At 37.6% G+C, this 21660-nt stretch overlaps 2 protein-coding genes across 2 annotated transcripts; one reads left to right on the forward strand and one right to left on the reverse strand.

The window, feature by feature from the left end:
- Positions 1-168: 168 nt before the first annotated feature.
- Positions 169-15342, reverse strand: LOC139130353 (cytochrome P450 4F1-like). The gene is made up of 9 exons (XM_070696132.1): positions 14976-15342; positions 8962-9112; positions 7417-7589; positions 6843-6979; positions 5377-5635; positions 3692-3888; positions 2373-2506; positions 1851-1998; positions 169-1007 (listed from the first exon to the last, which is right to left on the reverse strand). Exons 1-9 carry the CDS (start codon positions 15195-15197, stop codon positions 842-844), a joined length of 1587 nt encoding a protein of 528 aa, XP_070552233.1. The 5' UTR covers positions 15198-15342; the 3' UTR covers positions 169-841.
- Positions 15343-18691: 3349 nt separating this feature from the next.
- Positions 18692-21231, forward strand: LOC139130363 (perlucin-like protein). The gene is made up of 6 exons (XM_070696159.1): positions 18692-18772; positions 19050-19113; positions 19352-19385; positions 20011-20386; positions 20832-20911; positions 21051-21231. Exons 2-6 carry the CDS (start codon positions 19057-19059, stop codon positions 21077-21079), a joined length of 576 nt encoding a protein of 191 aa, XP_070552260.1. The 5' UTR covers positions 18692-18772; positions 19050-19056; the 3' UTR covers positions 21080-21231.
- The last annotated feature ends 429 nt before the right edge of the window (positions 21232-21660 follow it).

The following is a 21660-nucleotide window of genomic DNA, read 5'->3' on the forward strand; positions in this document are numbered from 1 at the left end:
AAGGTGACTGAGCACCACGAATACATAAGGTTTCTATGTCAAACCCATATGTGCGACTTTACGCACGATGACCGAAGCATTGCTTATGCCACCAAAGAGGATGTTTCACGCACCATATTCAAATAAGCATTTTTATATGCGTTGCATGTTAACGACATAAACAACAGGTACGAGTCAAATTGTTTTATTTAACAACAACTACTTTTCACATCCAAAAATGATATACAATAATAAGTATAATCCGTTCGCACAACATATTGTGACCTTGAACGCATTGCTGTGCGCTACTAAAAATCTTACAGCGACTGAACTACTTTTAGAATGTATTTGAAACTCTGTATCTGGAGTGGTAGTCGTTAAATTAAACGAAAATGCGAAAATATTAAAATAAAAACTAACTTTAGTGTAAACGTTGGCACAATTCAACTTTATTCAAGGGTATCACCAAGGAAAGCAATGTTTCTTTTCCAGATAATGTCCTAAAACTTCGTACTTGAAAACAGACGCATAATCTGTGTTATTGTCGGAAAAAATACTAATACTTAAACAAACAAATAGACGATATATAACCACGTGGATCTTTTGATAACACAAATGATGTACGGCATTTGAATGCCGCCTTCATTGTATGGTTCTGTTTGTCGTTTACAAAAACTATCGATGTATATTATTTGTATGTTTTCATAAACATTCAATGAAATAATTCTGGCGCCTGTCAGCTAACTCTCGGCTTCATCATATTCATTCATCCATTCATTATTCATTAATTCATTTATTGTCGATAACAAGGCACAGTACGACCGTTCCCGCAATGCAGTATTAACAGGATGACGGTCTTTGTTCATAATGGTTTGATTTGCAGCTTCAGTCCGTTGGCAGATCTGAGTACCAAAGACATCCTGCGCATCGGGGCACACTCCTCCACAAGTTGGAGTTCAAAGTGACGCAGAATCGTAGCCACGGTCACCTTCATCTCGTTCATGGCGAAGTTCTGTCCTATGCAGTTCCTAAAGCACATACAAAGGAAAGCTGTTTACACAGAGCATGCGCGATGACGTCACAAAGCATGAGCCAGACCTTTCGTTTTACCGCACACACATCTTTACTGGCAATGAGGGGGAACAGCGTACTTTTGCGCAAGTGCCTGTGATGACTCACCCTAAAAGTGCATGAGCACCTTAAAGACGCATATAACATGGCAGTACATTGACGACTGATGACAGGGATTTTTGATGAGTATTTTCGCGAAACAAAACGTTGCTAATGAGAGGGAAACATTAAACTATATCAATTTAGTGTTTCTCTGCATGAAGAAATGTCTCCAGCAGCTAAGCATAAACACAACGTACTAAAAATTATGAAAACGTACAGTAAAACAAACTAAAGGAAAATATTTTCTATGTGATATTATGAACTTAGAAGTGAATGGGTTTATGAAATGAACTATTGCACTCAGATGAAATAGACATGGAAGTTACAAGGAATGAAATTTTATTCTGGTGTGTCGAACTCTGTGACACATCGAAGGTTACCGGGGTTTCTCGATCTGTTCACAATGAGGGGACGTCTGATAATAGACAACGTTTCCAATCTTCCGATTCTAAGGAGTGTGTGGTTTGTCATGGAAGAACTAGATCTTTCCTTTTTTCTGTCACAAAGTCAGAAATGAATGTGTGTCCGCAACTGCCATTGTTCAGTGCAACACCTGTCAAATTTGTTCAAGCATTCATACAGGGACAGTACCAAGCTCATAACATCTATTTTCACTTCCATAGGGTAGCTGCACATATGTATTGCACATTTCGATCTGATCATGATGCTCATATGAAATTATGGTTTTGATCACCCACCTGGGTCCAGCGGAGAAGGGCACGTAGGCGTACGGTGATCTGTCTTTGCTGTTCTCGGGAGTAAACCTCGACGGATCAAAGACATCGGGGTCTTTCCAGACCAGTGGATTGTGATGAAGCGAGTTGATATTCACTGCCACTCGGTAACCTATGAAGATGAAGATAAGAGAAAAAAGACGACGGCAGCAATCATTCTATATTGTTCAGTGGCCTGTTTTTGTGTTTCCTGTATTATTCTATATTGTCCTTTATTTGCATATATTTACCCTGAATACAGGTTAAAATACATGCCTGGATTGGTCTGCACTATAGGGAGTTCACCCTGTATATCCTAAATATCTCTTCCCGGCCACTTTTTTCATCTCGAAAGTCCTGTTCTTGTTTAATCTAGTAATCCAACGCGGAAAGAAAATTTGAAAACACACATGGCTTGGTGACAATGGCACTGGCTGCCGTAGTTTAAACTTTTTGATTACTTCACATCATTGATAAAGTGTCCATTCATAGACTCATTTTTTCTACCTTTTGGCAGAGTGCGCCCATCAGGAAAGGTTAATGGTGATGACAGTGACCTTGACACGACGGGCACTGGTGGGTTTATCCTCATGCTTTCCTTCAAGCAGTGTGTAAGATGTGTGAGTTGACCAAGGTCTGACCTGGAAGAAACGGAAAAGCCCATTTGACTTCGAGGTTGTGAGGCAAACATGGGATCGTTTCTGGTCATTGCTTCCTTCTCAAATTGGGGCGACAACGCGCTTTAATGTTTTTAATTTCAATTAGTTTTTGTTCTGGTCGGTCTGTCTGCTTTCCGAACATATTTAATTGTTAATTTTCTTTTAATGTTTTTGAAAGAGGTAGGTTGTGTGAAACACAGCATCTTGTGACATATATGACTTTAATACTTCATTTAACAGAAACAAAACACATGCTTAACGTGGGGAGGGCTTTCAAGTGACGCCCGCGTTGACTGGAAATAGCTCTTTTTTAGCGTTACAGTAGTATGCATATATATGGCCATGAATTATCGTCAAAGTAAAATTCAATCCATCATCCAACAGGCATTGCCCATTTATATGATGAGCTACCCATTACCTATTCTGCCAAATGGAGCAATGAGTGCCTTGTTCAAGGGCACGACACCGTGCTAGTCTTGAACTCACCATCCTCCAACATTACAACCATTTTCAGTAATAGAGCGCGAAGCCACTGCAGTGAACTGCAATAAAACTGCTTACACTAATCAGTTTCAGCTGTAGCCGTGGCCCCTTTGGTGTTGAACAAGGCTACTTGATAAAGACCAAAAAGTCTGCTTGTACAAAGGCAAAACTAGCTATGTCTGAGGCTCGGGTTGTAAATGAGAGTTTACGATTGGCACCCTGTGTTCAAGATTAAGATACAATGTAACATTACCATGCACTGGCCCATGTACAAATCTTTTTTATTTCAACTTCCCCAGACAAACTGTCTGCATGGGACATACAATGTTGTCGACTTTGCCAGCTGGCTACAGCTGAAACTAACTAGTGTGAGCAGTTTATTGCAGTTCACTGCAGTGGCTTCGCGCTCTATTACTGAAAATGGTTGTAAGTCCGTTACTCTGGACCCATAGGGACTCGAACACACCAACCTTTGATAGTGAGACCGGTATCCTAACCAATGCCCCTAGGTGCCTCTTTCAACTTAATTCACTGTCTTTAATTTATTCAGGGCCATTTTGAATACTAAATTGTACTAGTTTTAAGCTCAGTCATAATGAGTACTAAAAGTACGTTTTGACGCACAATCTATATAACTATGTTGAGAGGGGTTTCTTCACTGTTTAAAATATCACGTGACATTACCATTCGATTTCTTCGACGTCTTTATCTTCCAAGATTTCGTTGACTTCATCCCGACATCTCTGTTGATGTTCAGGGTTCTTGGCCAGGTTGTACAAGAACCATGAGATACCGCTGGCTGTGGTGTCATGACCTTCAAACATGAACGTGTCGACTTCATCCTTGATCTCCTGGTCCGTAAGTCCTTCGCCATTTTCATCCTAAAATCGTCGTGAAATACAGAAAGATTTGTGATAGTAGCCCTTTCGAGCACACGAATGGGTACGTGATGAAAATTTGAGTATGTACGGTCAGTAACGGATGGGGTAATATTGTGTTTAAGGAGAGCTAGCAGGACAGAGGAGAATGTAGAGAAACAGAGAACAAATATGATGCCAAAACAAAACCAAATAATCCAAATGATACAGGGTATTTAAATTACAAGGTCGCATAAACATAAATATTTACAAATTCACCCGCGAACACCTCGAACCACGAATATAAGTAATAAGTTGTAACAAATGTTACGATTAGTTGCACGATATTCAAACAAAATCTAAATTGGACTGGGGTCTAAATTTGTGATACTTGTTACCCATGGCTGCCTGTTGCTCACATAAGCTCTGGTTGGCTTATCTTTTGGTTTCAAATCTGGGTTCAAACCCGCAAACCGCCTTTCACAAACAGAAAAACCTTCTGCAAGAAATAATCGAGCATTCATTATATCTGAGACACAGATATTCAGGCAACTGACACGTTCAAATTACATGGGAATCACACGACGAGAAAAAGTGGAATTATTCGGCAAAAAAAATGCAATTAGATGTGGTAAGTAATACGCTATCGCGTGTATGTCTTGCTCTTTGCCCTTCTTCTCAACTCTATTGGCCTTCTCTATTACTATGTTTTGATAAAAAAATAAAGTTATTGTGGTAAAGCATTACAGAATTTCAACTTATGGGATACTTTATCAGTGAGCGACGGTCTGGCATAATCTATTGGTGCTCACACAGGTTAAGACACAATGGATTCACATGCATGTCATCTGCCAAACAAAAATGCGAAAGCCGTGTTAAACGATGTGTATTAGGAGTGTCTTTTCATATGCAAATCTTGCAAAACATACACCCGTCACTGAAGTTTCAACCTAATCTTTGAACCGTCACACAAGGGCATGCATTTATACGAAGTATATTAAACGGTTGTTTCAAACTATCCAATTGTTATTATAATGATTTATCGTCAATAATGCATTTTCATGACTCGCAGGATCGTACATTGTTTTTGCCTAAACACGATTTCAAACAGGCTGTTTTGTTCATTAAGGTAGTATGCGCCTCAAAGTGAAAGACTTGGCCTTTTGCTCAAACTTTCGAGAGTGAAACTTTCATCCATTAATTTACCAAATCAAGAATAAAAATAAGGGGTTACCGTGCAAAGTTTGGTGCCAGAGAAACAAATTACCTAATATTTACCAACATTTTAAATTCAAAACGGCTGCCATTTCTATGCTAACTGTATGGGGAATAATATAATTTTAATTTTCGAAGAAACTATGATGGTGACAAATGTTCTTACTCCAACGTGAAGAGCTTTAAAATGAGCCGCCACAAGTGGTAGATCAGAAAAGAATTATAAAAATTTCAGAATCTGTCCTCGAGACGCGTTCTGCCATTAAACGAGTTTGTCTGAGACAGATGTCGGCTTACCTTCGCACTAAGTAATATGTCCAGGAAGTCGATGTATTTTCTCTCATTTTCCTTCCCTTCATCTTTCATTTTCGCCAGCGTCGCCTTTCTTTCATTAATGACGTTCCACGCATGCGTGTGTACAGTCTGTAACACTTGTCGGAATTCGTAACCACCGGGTGAGATGCTGTAGAGGAAGTCGTTCTGGTATGGTGGCCATATCATTCGATTGAATAGAAGCTGGGCCAACCTGTACACGCCCCTGACGTATGGGTGATTCCTGTTGAAATATAATTTATAGCAATGCTGATGTACAAGGTAGCCATGATTGGGGTGGTAGCTCATAAAATAAAATTGGAGGTAAACTAGAGGACCTTTAGAGTCTCCTTCATCGGCCAATGAATTGTACTTGATGAAAAAAATGGCCTCTGTAAGTTAAGTTAGTATGCGCCTCGACAGTGAAAGACTTAAACTTTTGCTCAAACTTTTCTCGAGGAATCTTTCAACAATACTCTTTCAAAATTGAGAATGAAAATCAGGGTTCACCATCAACGCAAACTTTGGTACCAGAGAGACACATTACCCAATATTTCCAGATAACTGAAATTCAAAATGGCCGCCATGATCCCCGCATTAACTCTATGGTAAGAAATAGAATTTTCAGTTTTCGAAAAACCAAGACGGTGAAAGGTTTTCTTTCATCAAGAGCTTTAAATTGAGGCCCCCACAAGTGGTAAGTCAGAAGAGAAATGATAAAACTTGAAAGCCCGAATTTCTGTCCCCGCGGCGCGTTCTACCTTAATGATTACCGACACGCCACCTAGCATGGTGAGAGAATGCTCATTGTTCCATGCCTATCCATGTTCGTTGTCATTGAAAGTGTCACAAAATCATTCCATAATGCAGATTTGTGTCCTTTACGATATTCGTAATTCTTGTCAAACCCTTCAACTGCGATGATAAAGTCAATTGTCCTCTTCGGATGGATGTCTCCGTAGTGGCAAGTTTCAAGTTTCTATATACTACCGGATTTTTTGAGTGATAGAAAGTAACATCTTTTTCACTATTAATATGCCATTTATCTCATCAACACTATTGTTTCTGTCACGTCATTTGTTTGGTAAAATTGTATACATGATAAAATTATGAAAGGTAATTCCTGGAGGGCCTCGACGTACTCTTTCTGCTGATATGCAGCATTGAATATGCTGTTTCTCTGATTGGGCCATTGTCACTATTCACAGCGACTTACGGAGTCTATTTGTGTTGTTTTAATTACATTGGTAAGATTCAGCTATCTAATTGGATAACAGCTTATTCAATGCTGCACATTAGCCCTACTCTTTCGCCAACCCAGCCTTATCAACTCCCTAGGCTGTTGGTAAATAATGTAATATTCTGTCTTTGTTCTCGTATCTTCAACCTTGTCATTATCGTCATTTCATCACATCAAAGTTTTGACAGAGAAAACCTTACGGAATACTTACTTAACAGTCTGACAGTGACTTTCTTGACTGAAGATACACTTCAACAGGCTATCCAAGGTCATTAAGCTGATGTGTTCAAACATTTCCAGGGTAACGGTGTTTGATTTGGATGATTTGCATAACAAGGACCACTTATCCTAGGAGAGAAAAGCCCATCTTAGCCTTTGATAGAATCGACGTGCGCCCAAGAATGACGCCCTCATCAATTTATGCAAGACAACACTGTTCCGGAAGTAACAGCTCATGTAAGCTTATTTATGAAGGAGTGAATGATTTTTAAACTTTAACATTTTAATCAGTTCCTATGACTCGCTCTATAATATGATAATTAGTGCATGACTTTATAAAACTTTAAAGGTATAGAGTCACCTACATGTAATCTACATATGGTCATAAATGGTTAAAGGGGCGCTCCTTGGTATTCAAAATGCTCATTTGAGGGCGCTGTTTTTAAAAAGCGGCCACCCGCTTAAAATCTGTGATTGGTTAGATTTTCTCTTTCCATGGTAACTGTGGCAAAATTGGAACAGGTGACAGTATAGCTTTAATGTAAAGACACAAGGGTACAACTTACCACGAGAGTTTTTGAACATTCATTGAAGACTTTGACGTAAGGTTTTAAGATGTCGAAATGAAAGCCCGGTGTCAGAAGTCGTCTGTTGCGGTGCCATTTCTTACCCGTGCTGATGAGAAGTCCGTCACCCAGCCATGGACGTAGAAACCCATACATTATCTCGTCTTTGGGTTCTAAGGTCAAGGAAATTCAAAGAGACAGAGAGAAACACGCATTTTCAATGTGCTACTATGATCACTGAAAGGCTTCATAGACCTTCCCACTTAGAGATAAAGATTAGTGACGTAACAGTTGCTATCAATGAGAGAGAGAGAGAGAGAGAGAGAGAGAGAGAGAGAGAGAGAGAGAGAGAGAGAGAGAGAGAGAGAGAGAGACTCCCGTTACCCAGCAATGGACGTTGACAAACACGTAAAATATCTCACCCTTTGCTTCTGTAGAACATATTCTTTAAACTAAGGTCAATAAAATTTATATACGAACTTTGCCCCATTTTGTGAGTTGAATTCGTTAACGTTTGACAAGAAACATTTTGTCAATTCTAAAAAGGAAAGTTTCATTCCTTCTGGGTAGACATCACAAGTTTAATTATAGATAAACAAATGACGAAGATTTCAAAGAAATTGGGAAAATGGAGACTCAAATGAAGCCGTTCGTGTAAACTTTAGGGTGTTTTTAGCGACTTCTTTGTAGCGGATAAACTTGCACCAGCGGGTGGCCAATTTTGCTCATTAGTACAATGGATGACTGGGAAATTTATTCTTTTGCTAGCGCTAAGCGGGTAACTTGCAAGAAAACCCCACTGTGCAAGCAGAGAGCTGAATTGTTGTTTCGGAGATTTGATGATAGGGAGACAAAATTATGTAACACAGCTGAACAGGGAAAGGGCAGGTTGAGTTTGGTCACAGGGCCATTGGACAGAGAACGATCGACTGGAGAGCAAGGGGGCATATTTTCAGATTTTAGCAGGTAGAAGGGCAATTTAAAATACTTTATTCATCCCTCAAAAGATTAATTTGTTCAGAAGCGAATCGCTCCTGAGGAGGTGGCAAAATCTTCTGCTAGTAGTAAATAGACAAGTCTAATTACACTCATTAGCGTAGTGCTAAATCACCGATGGATTTATGACGAGGTGTTGGACATGCTAGCGTTTACAAGATGACTCTATCAAAACGAACACAAACACTCAAAAGAGGGCGTTCCAAGTAGGATAAAGGCAACTAATTATAAGTCAGGAGTATATTCATTGACCTAAAGTTCTGTCCCATCTAGACTTTTACGAGCGGGAATATTCCAGGAGATGAGAACGCTACGGTAACGAGAACATGAGTCTTTTGACCATAGCCACTAATGCTTAATGTTTGTATAATTTGACGGCTGTACCACTTCAACTTAAATTTTCTACACTGTATCGAGTAGATAAAATATATCGGCAATCAGATAAACAATATCATGACTCAATCTGCGGACAAAATTGAAAAAAAAAAAACATTGCGTCGATGGATAAAAGCGGCACCACTATCCGGTACATCGACCCGTAGAACTTACCGGCTGTATTGAAGATAGTTTTGACGTACGATCGGTGAATACAGGTCACGGTGGCCCTGAATGGCCCCGCCCAGAGTACCCTTGCCGGACTGTATTTCTCTCCATTCCATTCTGTTTCTCCCAGTCTAAATCCATACTCTGGCTGACTCGTCTGTGGAAAAAATACAAGGTGGTAATCTACGACTTATAGTGGAAAGGACGATATTTAGAAAAAAATAGCAATCCGTGTTTTTCTCGCTTCGTCGTTTTCCATATTGTATAATCAAACTCTATAAATATACGCTAGCGGAAACGAGAGAGAGAGAGAGAGAGAGAGAGAGAGAGAGAGAGAGAGAGAGAGAGAGAGAGAGAGAGAGAGAGAGAGAGAGAGAGAGAGACTAGCATGCAGGGTCGGTGTTTTTACACGTAGGGAAGCATTGGATCAAATATTTCAGGGATTGACTGGATTGACGTCGTACTTGGAAGAGTTATTGCTATCCAATGAATCTTCTTGCATTCTACAGTCAAACTCAGACTGGGTTGTTTATGCAAACAATAAAACATTTATAATCCGTTTCTCGGACTTCTAATTCGAGCATCAGATATAATGTTATATTACAGGCCAACGTCCACAAGTCGCTCATCATCGACCTTTTGCCACAAACATGATCAATAGATATATGGACCGTGTAGAACAAACGTGTTTGTTCAGTGAACAACGGTCCACAACTGAGCAAAAATAGAGTAAACCTGTCGAGCCCATGACCTGGGGCTGATTCCGTAATACGATAAACGAAGGGGTTGCATAAAATACAGCGTCATTACTTATTGGCCTAATTTAAAGTAAGACATCTGTGCTTCAGAGGTCATAGGTTAACAGTGTTGCGTCAAATCTCAAAGTTTAGACACAGTTAGTGCCAAAGGTCACCAGAACACACCGTCAGAGCCCCGATAAAAATTCAATTTAACGAATGTTCAATACGGATCAGGCGTGCTTTACTCTCTGAATGGAACAGAGAGATGTTGCGTTGCTAGTTTACTTAACCATACAGAAATCAAAGGGCCAGTTGTGACAATATAACACTGAGTGCCTCGGACGACGAACAGAATTTCAAAAAGATCGACCTAAAAGGCAGTAAATATTGCACAGCTGAGACTGTTGGGTGGGGACCGTGCAAAACAATACCCTTGATCTTGATGAGGCGTCGGTCAGCAGGGACAAAAAAGTACAAACATGTCAAGGGGGTAGGTTGGAAGATAATGATGTAATGTTATTTTGGTCGATATGTCGTTTTAGTGGAGTCTACCTGACTTAGTAAATATGTTTACAGTAACCTGACCAAGACAACACGCTGACCCTAGACATATTTTCGCATTTTCAAAATAATCGAGTAATTTATCTAAATTTTACCGTATTTTATGGTCCAACAAAAAAAATAATGAAACATTCTCCGGCCTGCCTACCCAAAGTTTCGGAGGCACATCTATTTTTAATGACCTCAGTAGATTAAGATTATTGAGTTTGGAATTCACAATTTTTTTGGTCCCTTACATCTTAAAAGGCCCACTTTATATGATCAGACTTATCTAACAATAAGTTTATTTATTCGATAAAAAACGTAAATTAGTGGAGAACAAAAGATTGACAAAGTCTTAGAGCACCCTACATATTTTCACTAATGCAAGAACCAGGAATTGAGAAGGGCGCCTTTAAAATGTAGATGGAAATTAAAATTACATTTTGATACATAAATTACAAACTTGTAATCGATAATTTTAAAGTGGAGTGTGAAGACAGGTTAGTAATATGTTCACCACAGTGTTTATACTCACAGTGTCAAAGATACGTTTTTTACCGCCCTCTCTGTTTGCCGTAAAGTCTGGTCTGTCATCGGGGACAATTATCAGTGCAAAGATTTTCACAATGTTGACTGTGATAGATATTGTAACAGACTTTACGTGGGTCATACATTCAGGATATTTCCCGCTATGAATTGAAAAATTTGAAAAAAAATTCATTTCATGGGCCGAAACAAAACACTGTGTATGGCAGCCCCTGTTTCGCGCTGCTTGTTCTCTTACCATTGGCAGAAATTTGCGACTGAAGTACAATGTATTAAAGGTATATTGTCGCCAGTTCCAGTTTTGCCAAGTTACCATGGAAAGAAAAAATCTAACCAATCACAGATTTTAAGCGGGTGGCCGCTTTTTTAAAAACAGCGCCCTCATATGGGTATTTTGAATACCAAGGAACGCCTCTTTGACCATATATGGGCATATTTAGATTACAGGTGACTGTATACCTTGAAAGAGGGTAAGTATTGCAGACGACGTTATCTTGTAGAAGAGTGCTTTGACTACTTTCTTGTCTTTCACTACGTCCCTAAACTACAACTTGGTTTTCTTGCTCTGTTTTTACTCAGTATTTTTGAATCCTTACTGAAAAAGAGAGAGCTACAAACAAACAGCTTTCTCTTTAACTGGATATCACCTGTGGTGACTTTACGAATCTAGCGACACAATCCGAACCCAATAGAATAACAGCATCTCCTTGACGCGATCTGTGCGCCACACATTTACACCTGTTTCAAATAGCGCCCGGGACCTCCGATTGTTAATTAAATTAGCGTAACCCCGTTTCGTAAATGCATTTTGTACTGTGGTCAGTTCGTGACATTCCAGCTAAACTGTTGCGATTAAAGTGAACCAATTCGAGATAATATTGCAGTTATTACTATTTGGGAAAGTTTTAAAATAACTCTTTTGGTTTTGGTGATTGCTTAGGGGATTAGGGGATGTTCTATTTTCGGGTGATTTTTTTTCCACGCCCCCCAGTAAATTATAGAAAAAATCTATGCCCCCCCCCCTCATCTTTCCTGTTTTTCTTCCATGGCCCCTCAATATATATATGCATGCTTACACACTATAGACATATCCAGTCTAACAAGTTGCAGGAACTGTAGTGGACATTTAATCGATGATATAACAAATCATTTCAGGGTTATGTGACTATAAAAAGAATGATTTGCAGGGACTGCAAGTGGCACAATTTTGGAAAGTGTAGTAATAAACATATCTGGTCGTAAATTTCTGAAGAAAAGTTAATTACTAAATATGAATACTTTTTTCGTTATGTCTCACTGATACATATGATGCACAAAAAGACAAGCAAAGATGTAAGTTAGAAATGGTGAACAGAAAATCAGAGGAGCAGATAATTGGCAAAGTGATATATATATCTTGAAGTTTAATGGTACATCATTTGCAGATATCCAGATATTTCTGGAAAGTTAGATGTACATATACATGCACAAGTTCAGCATACATTTTCATTTGATGATGCTGAATATTTGCAGACCCACGGTGAAAGTTTTAAACATTAGGAATTAAAATTGGTGAAAGCCAACTTGTTTTTACTTTTCTCTTTTTTTCTAATTTGGTTGTCATAAAACCAAGTAGCTGCCACTGAAAGCAACAATACTGGTGAATATTTTAGAACATTTCTTGAACAAAACACCTTATCCAAAACATGAATTCACATGTTATTCTGCTCATTCCATTCACAATCCAATGTTCATATTAAAATTCAGATAACCCTGTGTAAGTCAAAGTTCACATTTTGTCAGCAGTATTTTTCAAAATTGACAGAGCATTCATATTTCAAATTTTTTAAATAAACTTTAATTTTAAAATAGTCACGATGCACATGTTGTCAGATGACACGAAACAATACATGTTAATTTGTTTTTTTGCCTTTTCTGCCAGCCGCCACTGTGAAATCTTTGATTATACATATCAGAATGAATGGGACACAAAAGTATTAGCATCAATACACAATGTGTAAGCCTATCCACATTTCTCCTAGCCTCATACACACTCAGATCACTTTTTGGACTACAGCAAATTTCTTGTGTACACAATATTTCAACAATCCGACACCATAGCATTGGTGCAGTGCCACATGATCTTCTGGATGCACATACAGGATTATTGGAAAATCAACCCTTTCGTAAAAATTTCACCATATATTTTTGACAGTAATACATAATATTTTTATTTTCAACATTAAAAATCTATTCGCTGAAAAGCAACTTGAAGATGAGACGGCCATAAATTTATTTTCAAAAAAGTTTATAGTAGATGTAAGCACTGTAAAAAGTTATGTAGAACATTTTAAAAAATTAGAAAGGGTAAAATTGATGAGAATGAAACATAGAAAAAAGGAGCAGAAAAGAAGAAAGGAGTACTATGACTGGTTAAAGTTGCTCTTGAGTGGGAACCTTTATAATTTAAACGTAAAAGAATTAGATAAATACCTTGATAAACATAAATTACCAAAACAAAAAAATTGAAAGCTGAAAAAGTTCAAATTATAAGGGCTTATATACATGCACAACCTTCATTCAATTTAAGAAACTGTCAGGGAAAGATATTGTAACAACTTATGTCACAGATGAATCAGAGTCAGATAGCAGTGACTCTGAATTGGAAACCTCTGTCATTGGAGTCATTGAGAGTGATGATGATGATGTTGGTTCTGAATATGATAGTGACACAGACACTGACACTGACAAAATCCCAGAGAACCAACGTGACCATGTTACTTTAAGAAGTTGCAGAGTAGCAAGTGGTTTTGTTTTGAATTAAGGTGGAGCTGCATGTTACCAACACAGTTTTTTCAAAGCAATATTTCTCATCAAAGATGACAAGGAAACCCCCTCATACCATATATTTTCAAAAAGCAGAGACTCTAAAGTTTAGTATGGTAGCAGTAGTTTACTCAAAGGATGAAGTGGGTGTATATTTTGGGTAAAAAACCTCAATTTTAGTATTAATGATAAAAAATTAATATAAGTTAAAAACTAGACAGTATTTTCTGAAATGTAATATTTCACTTGAAAGGAGAGTATATGTAGAAAAAAACAACTATTTTATTTGGTATTATCCATCCTCATTTTAAAATTGTAGGGGTTTAAAGACTGACACTCTAATAATTGATTAAAATCACGATCAGCAAAATTAAAATGCCTCTTATTCAAAATGCCTCTTATGAAAAATATAAGAGTTTTATTGCCAAACAAAAGCAATTGATATTCGTTTTGTTATATAGCATTTAAAAAACATAATGTGAAAATTTCAGAAAATTTGACCGGAGTGGAGTTAAATTCTTCGGAAATTTTGAATTGGGAACAAAAAGAAGCCAAGGAATCGGGTGATTTGCATACATTTGCATAACTTAACACTTCTTTATCACGCAACTTTCAACTGCTTTACAAGCTACAAGGTAAACCCAACCTTAAAAAGACATTTGCTGTAATTTTCAGCATTTGTTCAATGTTCATCTTTGTGTATTAGCATTTGTTTGTTATTCTATCACTTCATAGAACACCCAATGCTGTATTTAGCAACATACCAGTGTGAACATAAATGACCATTGTTATTGTTGACAAATGAATTCTAGTCTGGACTTGATCCGAGATCTCTTTTCAACAAAAACAACCCTGACTGTTCACTGTATGGTTTGTGTTGACATGCTAAATACTGGAAATTTCATGACGCTTCAGGGAGGAGAACAAGATACTGCAGTAGATGCATAAAACAAACCACTGTGAATATTACCGAATTTGGCAGCTAAAGGAGTTTAACTAAACATGTTGAGTTTATCTGTCACCCAGGTAGCGTCTATGGTTCTCTTTTGTAGAGACCAGAAATTCTGGGCAAATATTGAATTGATGTTTTTTTCCTTGCCCCCCCCTAAAAGGTTGTGGTATTTATGTCTGGCCCCCTAATTTTTCTTGGGAAAAATGGGTGGCCCCCTGAAATCCTCCAGCCCCCCTGGAAGTAAATTCTGAACCGTCCCTTAAGTTAATACTTGACTCGACAAATATAAAATATGCTTTATGCATACATGCATAAAACTGTACTGCGGATATCGGGGTTTGAAGACTTCGGCTCGGTGACATGATGCAAATATATGCATGCAATCCGCTCCAAAGATTTCAGGGCTTCATTACAGCGGCCGTGCGTATACTCACCATTTTTATATGGCCGAACAGCCAGTGTTTTGGCGGGCTCGGAAATATTGACAAATCCTTCTGCATTCGACGTCTCATTCTGAAAAGGTTGACGCACTTTGACAGCAAACGGTATACAACTAGTATGCATAGAGTCCCGGCAACCAGTCGTGCGTACTGAAAACTGGACGAGTGTTCAGAGAACAACGATCTCTCCCAGAAAGTCATGGCGCTCTTCGTCATTCAACGGCAACTGGGTTTCAGCAACAACATTCAGATGATGGTGAAAATAATTTGAACAACGTTGCGATTGGTTCTGTAAGCCGCACACGCGAAGCGGCTGTGTTGTGCTTGCGGTCTCATGCAAACGCCATTAATAACCTTTGACCGCAATCACTGAGGTCATTTCACGGTCTTTGGCAATGTGCCATGATCTATCGAGGCGCACTGACACAATGGAGAAGAGGATAGATTTGTTTGATTGAAAAGTAAGCCTCTTTAAAATAAATAAATAAATAAATAAATAATAAATAAATAAATAAATTGCTCATGCCTATTTCTGCTACTTATGGCCAACTTTTTTTGCTCGGCGATTCTCGATCGATATGCTTCAGTTATTTTCGACCGACGAAAGACATCCCCTGCACGATTTCTACGGAGGCGTCACGCTTTTATCCATGGCCTTGAATGAAGACACATTCTGTCAGTGTGAGATATTTCTATAACACTTCCAGTAGTTGGCAATATAACAGTCTGATCAGAAATGACATTGAGAATTGAATTTCAGACGTGTAATTATGATGATTCTAAGAGCAAAGACGGCCTATCCGATTATGGTATACAAATATTTTACAGAGCGGCAAGAGACCTGGTCATCTAACGCTCGGCATTCTACCGGTCAGAGGAGGGACCCTTTACATATCATATCTAAATATCTAAGGTAGTAATATCACGCAATATATCACATGCACAAGCCAAGTGTATTGTCTCTGACTTTATACTCTGGTCGTTCTACGTCACGACAACCCGCGTCTACGTATTCAATTTTGGTGCGTCGGAACTTTTTTGCGTCGATCTCCTGTATGCTGCATCGATATGCTGCTCACTGAAAACGCACAATACATTGACTTTGATTTGGTCTAACCCGTCAACGGTTAACTTTTGACATTTGGGATCTAAAACAAAAAATATAGGAATGGCATCAACATATAGCTGTGGGTCCATAGCTGTGGTGTTTTCAGACGGGATTCAATCTGCCTTTTACGGGCTGGTCTTGACATTTACGATTATAACCAAAATCGTAAAAGTCAAAACCAGCCCTTAAAAGGCAGGAATCCCGTCTGAAAACACCACAGCTATGGACCCACAGCTAATCAACATGCAGTGTTTGTCAAATACATTTATTTTCACGTCAATTATCAAATCACTCTGCCACATGACTTCACGTGACAGCCAATTTTCAAATACGTCCGCTAAAACTTGGCTAAACACGAGGAAATGAAAAGGAATGCAATAAATAGGCATGCGCTTCCACAGGATATCATCCAAATTATTTTTTTTTCGATAACGTAGACCCAAAATGTTGGAAAACATCGAAGAGATTCAAAGGTCAAATGTACATTTATTGGAAAGCAACATCCGTCATACTTCTTAAAATACATCATTTAGGTTTACCACTCCACCTGTGAAGTGAGACAAAAACGAACAACAAAATTGTAACAAGATTACATTGCTTTTCTCGAAGTGTTTCTTGTGAGGACCATCAGGACTAGCCTTATCCACTGCCTCAACTTATTATGTACAAAGCAATATCTAGGATCAAATCAAAGCAAAATGAGAAATCAAAAATAAAATACGTCAGTTTGGTATACTTTGGTTTCGTAACCAGACATATTCAAAGATATATTTAGTGTAGAGGCATTACACAGATGGTCTCTGTTATCTGAATGAAAAATCAATCGAAAAAAGAAGTCTCCCCATCATTTAAACAAAAAAAACTCTTAATAAATTCTGAATTAATTTCAAATCTTGCTCCTGTTGCCTATAGCACGAGTTCTGTAGACTTGAAACTATCTATAATAATACTCTAAAATAATCACTATTGTCATTCTGCTCTGTACGATTTCTAGAGTGACCATTTCACTGGGTTCGTTTGTTTAATATTATAATATTATAATAAGTATATAATGATAGTGCAACTCAATATGGGAAATTGTGGAAATCTCCTCATATGAACAGATGGAACTCTATGACCACCCTTCAGAGTATAACTCGTATACACATCCAATCCACTAAAATTCAAGAATTAAAACTATAAAACGATATCGAATTGACGAGGTGTTTGCAAAACAGACGTCAGAAACACTGAAAAACAAAATTTTTATAACCTTAACTGCTTTTTGGAGGTATTTCGTGTGTTTTCATTTATTCCCGATTCACCTTCACACGTTCAATGTCTAACATAGTGTTCTTGTGTTTCGCACTTTGTCAAAATAATTGAAAATAAACTTTTTTTGCCAAAAATTCAAACTTCAAATTTTCCGTCAGGCACGATGAGCTTATAAAATTAGCGACTCAAATCACGTATAATCACATGCACATGACTTTGCCATTTTCTGTTTGTAAAGAAGCACCATGTTTTAACGTGAACCCTTTCGAGAACGTGATGTTTTGTATCTCTGTCTCTTGCATAATGATTAGCCGTAGCTGAACTCACCGGATGACTTGTAAAATGTCTTTCATATTTTTTATATTAAAATATTTTCGTACTCAAGGACAATTTCAGAGTATCAAGCCATTTATTATGAAATATATTTCAAATAATTGCTTGAATGAGTACTTTCTGGTGGCTCTTTGATAAAAAATATGAATAAATTTGCGTAGATATGACTTCAGCCAGTAATAATTTTCCATGATTGACTATTATTATGTTTCAGTATCAGAATCCACTGTGTTCTTTAAATCATGTATACGTATTCCCACGAAAATATCACTATAACTTAATCTTCAAAACTACAACTGATTTTCCTTATTTCTAATTCACAAAGTTTCACTTACTATTTACATTCACGAAAATTCCTCTTCACATAAAACGTTTCAAATCATTTCAACAACTTGTGTGAATTGTGTTGATGCCACAACATCAATACTACTATCGTCCTCGGGTCAAGGGTCACAGGCTATTCTGATTTCTTGCTATTTATTATCACCATATTTAATATCATATTTTCTCCACTGGCAGGTGTCATCAATCAGATTACTCTTTTTTTCACACCGCAGACTTGAAAAGCAGTGCTTCAGGGATTAGCGCATGCGTAGATGCATTAGTTTCCATACTTGTTTGAATAATTTGCATAAAAACAACATTTTCTCCACATTTCTCGCTGTCGGAAGAGCTGGTAGATGGATCTTTTAATAGAACCAGGTGTCACATTGCTTAATCCTTAATCCAAAATTTTGCTGACTAAATTTCTCTTTCTGAATCCTTCTGGCTTTCCAACATACATATGTTCTCACTCGTCGTATATTTAATTGAAATTTCTCAAAGTTTAATGAATCCCACTAATATGACAGAATATCCGATTATCACCATATTGAATCATATCTTTTTCCATCATATGAAATTATTTCGTGTCAGCAAAAGTGTTGCAGGGGGACATATCCTATGCACAATTTATCTGAATGTAAGACATTTTACATACCAAAAGCGAAAGGAAGAAGCTGGATACCCCCGTTTCAACATTCTCAATAAAAAGCTTTCTTTTGCCGCTAAAATACAATTCATCAAGAAGGAACCACGTTTGGAACAAGCTTACCAGGTAAGAAAAAACGCTTATCTCCCTCATTCTCTATGTACAAAATCGTTTTGTGTTTGATTCTTCTTTACAGTCCCTGTGAAGCGGCAATGAACAACCATTATTTCTACTTGCCTAAAGCATGTTCCATTTCAAACATTATTCCAACGTTCATCCAAATGTTACCATCGATACTAATGTCTTTTCGATATTTTACGGACCCTAGATCTTTTCGCGTTTATTATGTGTCCCTTGCATTGATTACAAATACATTTTATAATGATTTTGTTTGAATTTTCAGACCCAAAATGGAACTCATACCCATTGTCATTCTACTTTGCGGCGTCTGTTTTGTCGGAGCACAGGTAGTAGAATATTCATTGTTTTAGTACTTGAGGTATTGTAATGTGATTCAATAAGCCAAACTATTATTCATTTTAATTTACCGAAATGCAGCGTACTGGTCATGTTCAATCAAACAATCGATGTAAAATATATTTCGGAATCCTTGGAGGATAATGGTATACGAACATTCTTATAGCAAAAGGAAATATCTCATAAAACAGCTGAATTACTTCTCATTTTTCTCCAAAATCTCCCAAGGGTAAAAAACCGTGGAGTAAAGTGGATTGCGTACGTAAGTATGCTTGGCTGAAAGTTTTCCATAATAGTGAGAAACAAGACTGTAATTTACAAAATGGATACTTGTTTTAGATTTGCGAGTTTGACAAGCGTCATTTCTTGAAATCATATGGTTCTATAAACTATCACAAAAATATAACTGCATTTAATATGCTGATTTTTGTTTTTCTACGTATAAAATATACATTGAAGCTCTGAATGCAAGAAATTTACTGACTGTCAGACAATTGCGTACTATGTAATTCGTACACTAATAGGTTATCCTAGCAAAATGTATCATGACTGTGAAAATAAAGTACAGAATTTTAGTGTTGTGCAGATGCTTTTGGTTATTCATCTTCTCAGAAATATGAATTCTCGGTTTTTAGGAACTGACGGCTTGTTAAAATGTTTTGTAAGTTATAAGGGGCGTAACATACAGTTTGCTCGAGTTACGCAACTTCATGTAATATGGTCATAGAATAAGAGGTGGGAGCAAAACTATCTTATATTGCCTAATCAGGACAGACATAATGATCTTTCATTTCGTTTGCTGTAATATAATTATATATGGCGCATTATAGTGCGCCAAAATGCATTGTGTTTCATTTTTATATTTGATAACTATGATTCCTTTGCAGCATCACTCTGTTTTTGTAAGAGGTATGAGGTGCATTGTGAAATGCCTGCAGATGCCAACTCTCATGGGGTGACCTACTATGAGTATGCTGAGGGTCAATGTGCTGCACAAGGAGGTACCCTTGCTAACTTAGTTGACGCACAGATCGACTCTTTAGTAAGGGACTTCATATCCAATCGTGGTCTCGATGGCCCTCCTTGCATCAACAAGCCATCATATGGGTTCTTTATTGGTCTCGGCGATGCTAAAAGAGAAGATAAATTTGTTTGGAGCAATGGAACCCCGATATGTCGCAGAGGTTTCACAAACTGGGCTCCAAAGGAACCCAACAACAACACCAATAGAGATAAAAAGGGACAAGACTGTGTCCAGCTTTGGTAAGTTGTCTATCGACAGTTATCGTGATATTCAGTATGTTGCATTGTACAAATTGTCAATGAAATATATAATCGCGTTATCAAAGGCATTTTAAATGCCTGATTAAGTTAATGAATCTGACTACATGTGGTCAGGTAAGTCTTTATTTATAGACTCTACAGTTTAGAACAAAGAATGTCAACAATTGACTGCACATTGCACATGAATCAAATCAAAGCCCTAAAGACTCATTAATGTTTTTCAAGGAATCAGCGGCGCATTAATATTTCAGTCTCTATTCATGTTGATTAAAACCTAGCTTGTCTATGCCTATATAACATTTTGCATAACAATGCCATAAGAGATCTCGGTTTCTTGAGGATGAAATTTTAAATATATTCTTTATAAGGATATTTACACGGTTGTTTTAAAATACTTATTTTGTTACTGGTTTGTTGCTTATAGGTACAGATTCGGACATAACGGAAAATGGGACGATGAATACTGCAATGTTCGGCCAAAGGGATTCATCTGTGAGATTCCTAGTAAGTTTGTCGTTGCCTGATAAAATCAAAGCTTGTGCGGAAAACAAAGATACATAGATATCGAGTAGACTGTCTTGATTCCTTGGTCAATAATCCCATAATTCTGATGTCTGATATTGTCCAATCTTGTCTCTTTCAGCCAACTGTTGTTGCAGTGAAGCGCCGTAGGACCGCTTCCAAACATGAACTGCACTCTGGACAAAGCTTAGACCGATCATTATGTGTTTAGGGACATCGAAACTGTCTTTTTATTATATTTAGTTTGACCTGTAATAGAGAAATAAGTTACGTAAATTAAAACACTGTTTTAACATGGAGAATGTCGTATGAGCTTTGTTTGTATATTAGGTGGTTGATGAATAATGAAATCACATATGCGAGGTTGTAAAGCGTCGTGTGAGTGGATAGTCCTTTAGCGCAGCCTCTTTTTATGGCATGTTTAATCCTGTTGGTAATATACTTAGTTCAATTGAAGCAAAGGTAACTTGCTGGTTCTTTGTGATAAACTGTCATCGAAAACGTCTTTATTCTAGATGCTATTAAATCTCTTATTTGAAATGCGCCTCATCAGAACACGTTCCTACACATTTTTGTTGTAAAAGTAATGAGACAGAAAAAACCCGCAAAATTCCATGAGATCCTCTATATATAGTCCCTGCTAATACTCGACTAAAAATCGGATGACACAATTTCTGGGAATTCTGAGATCTTATTCCATTCGAGCTTACCAAATCAGATACCATTCTGAG

This window comes from Ptychodera flava, chromosome 1 (assembly GCF_041260155.1).
Source record: "Ptychodera flava strain L36383 chromosome 1, AS_Pfla_20210202, whole genome shotgun sequence".
Lineage (NCBI taxonomy): Eukaryota > Metazoa > Hemichordata > Enteropneusta > Ptychoderidae > Ptychodera > Ptychodera flava.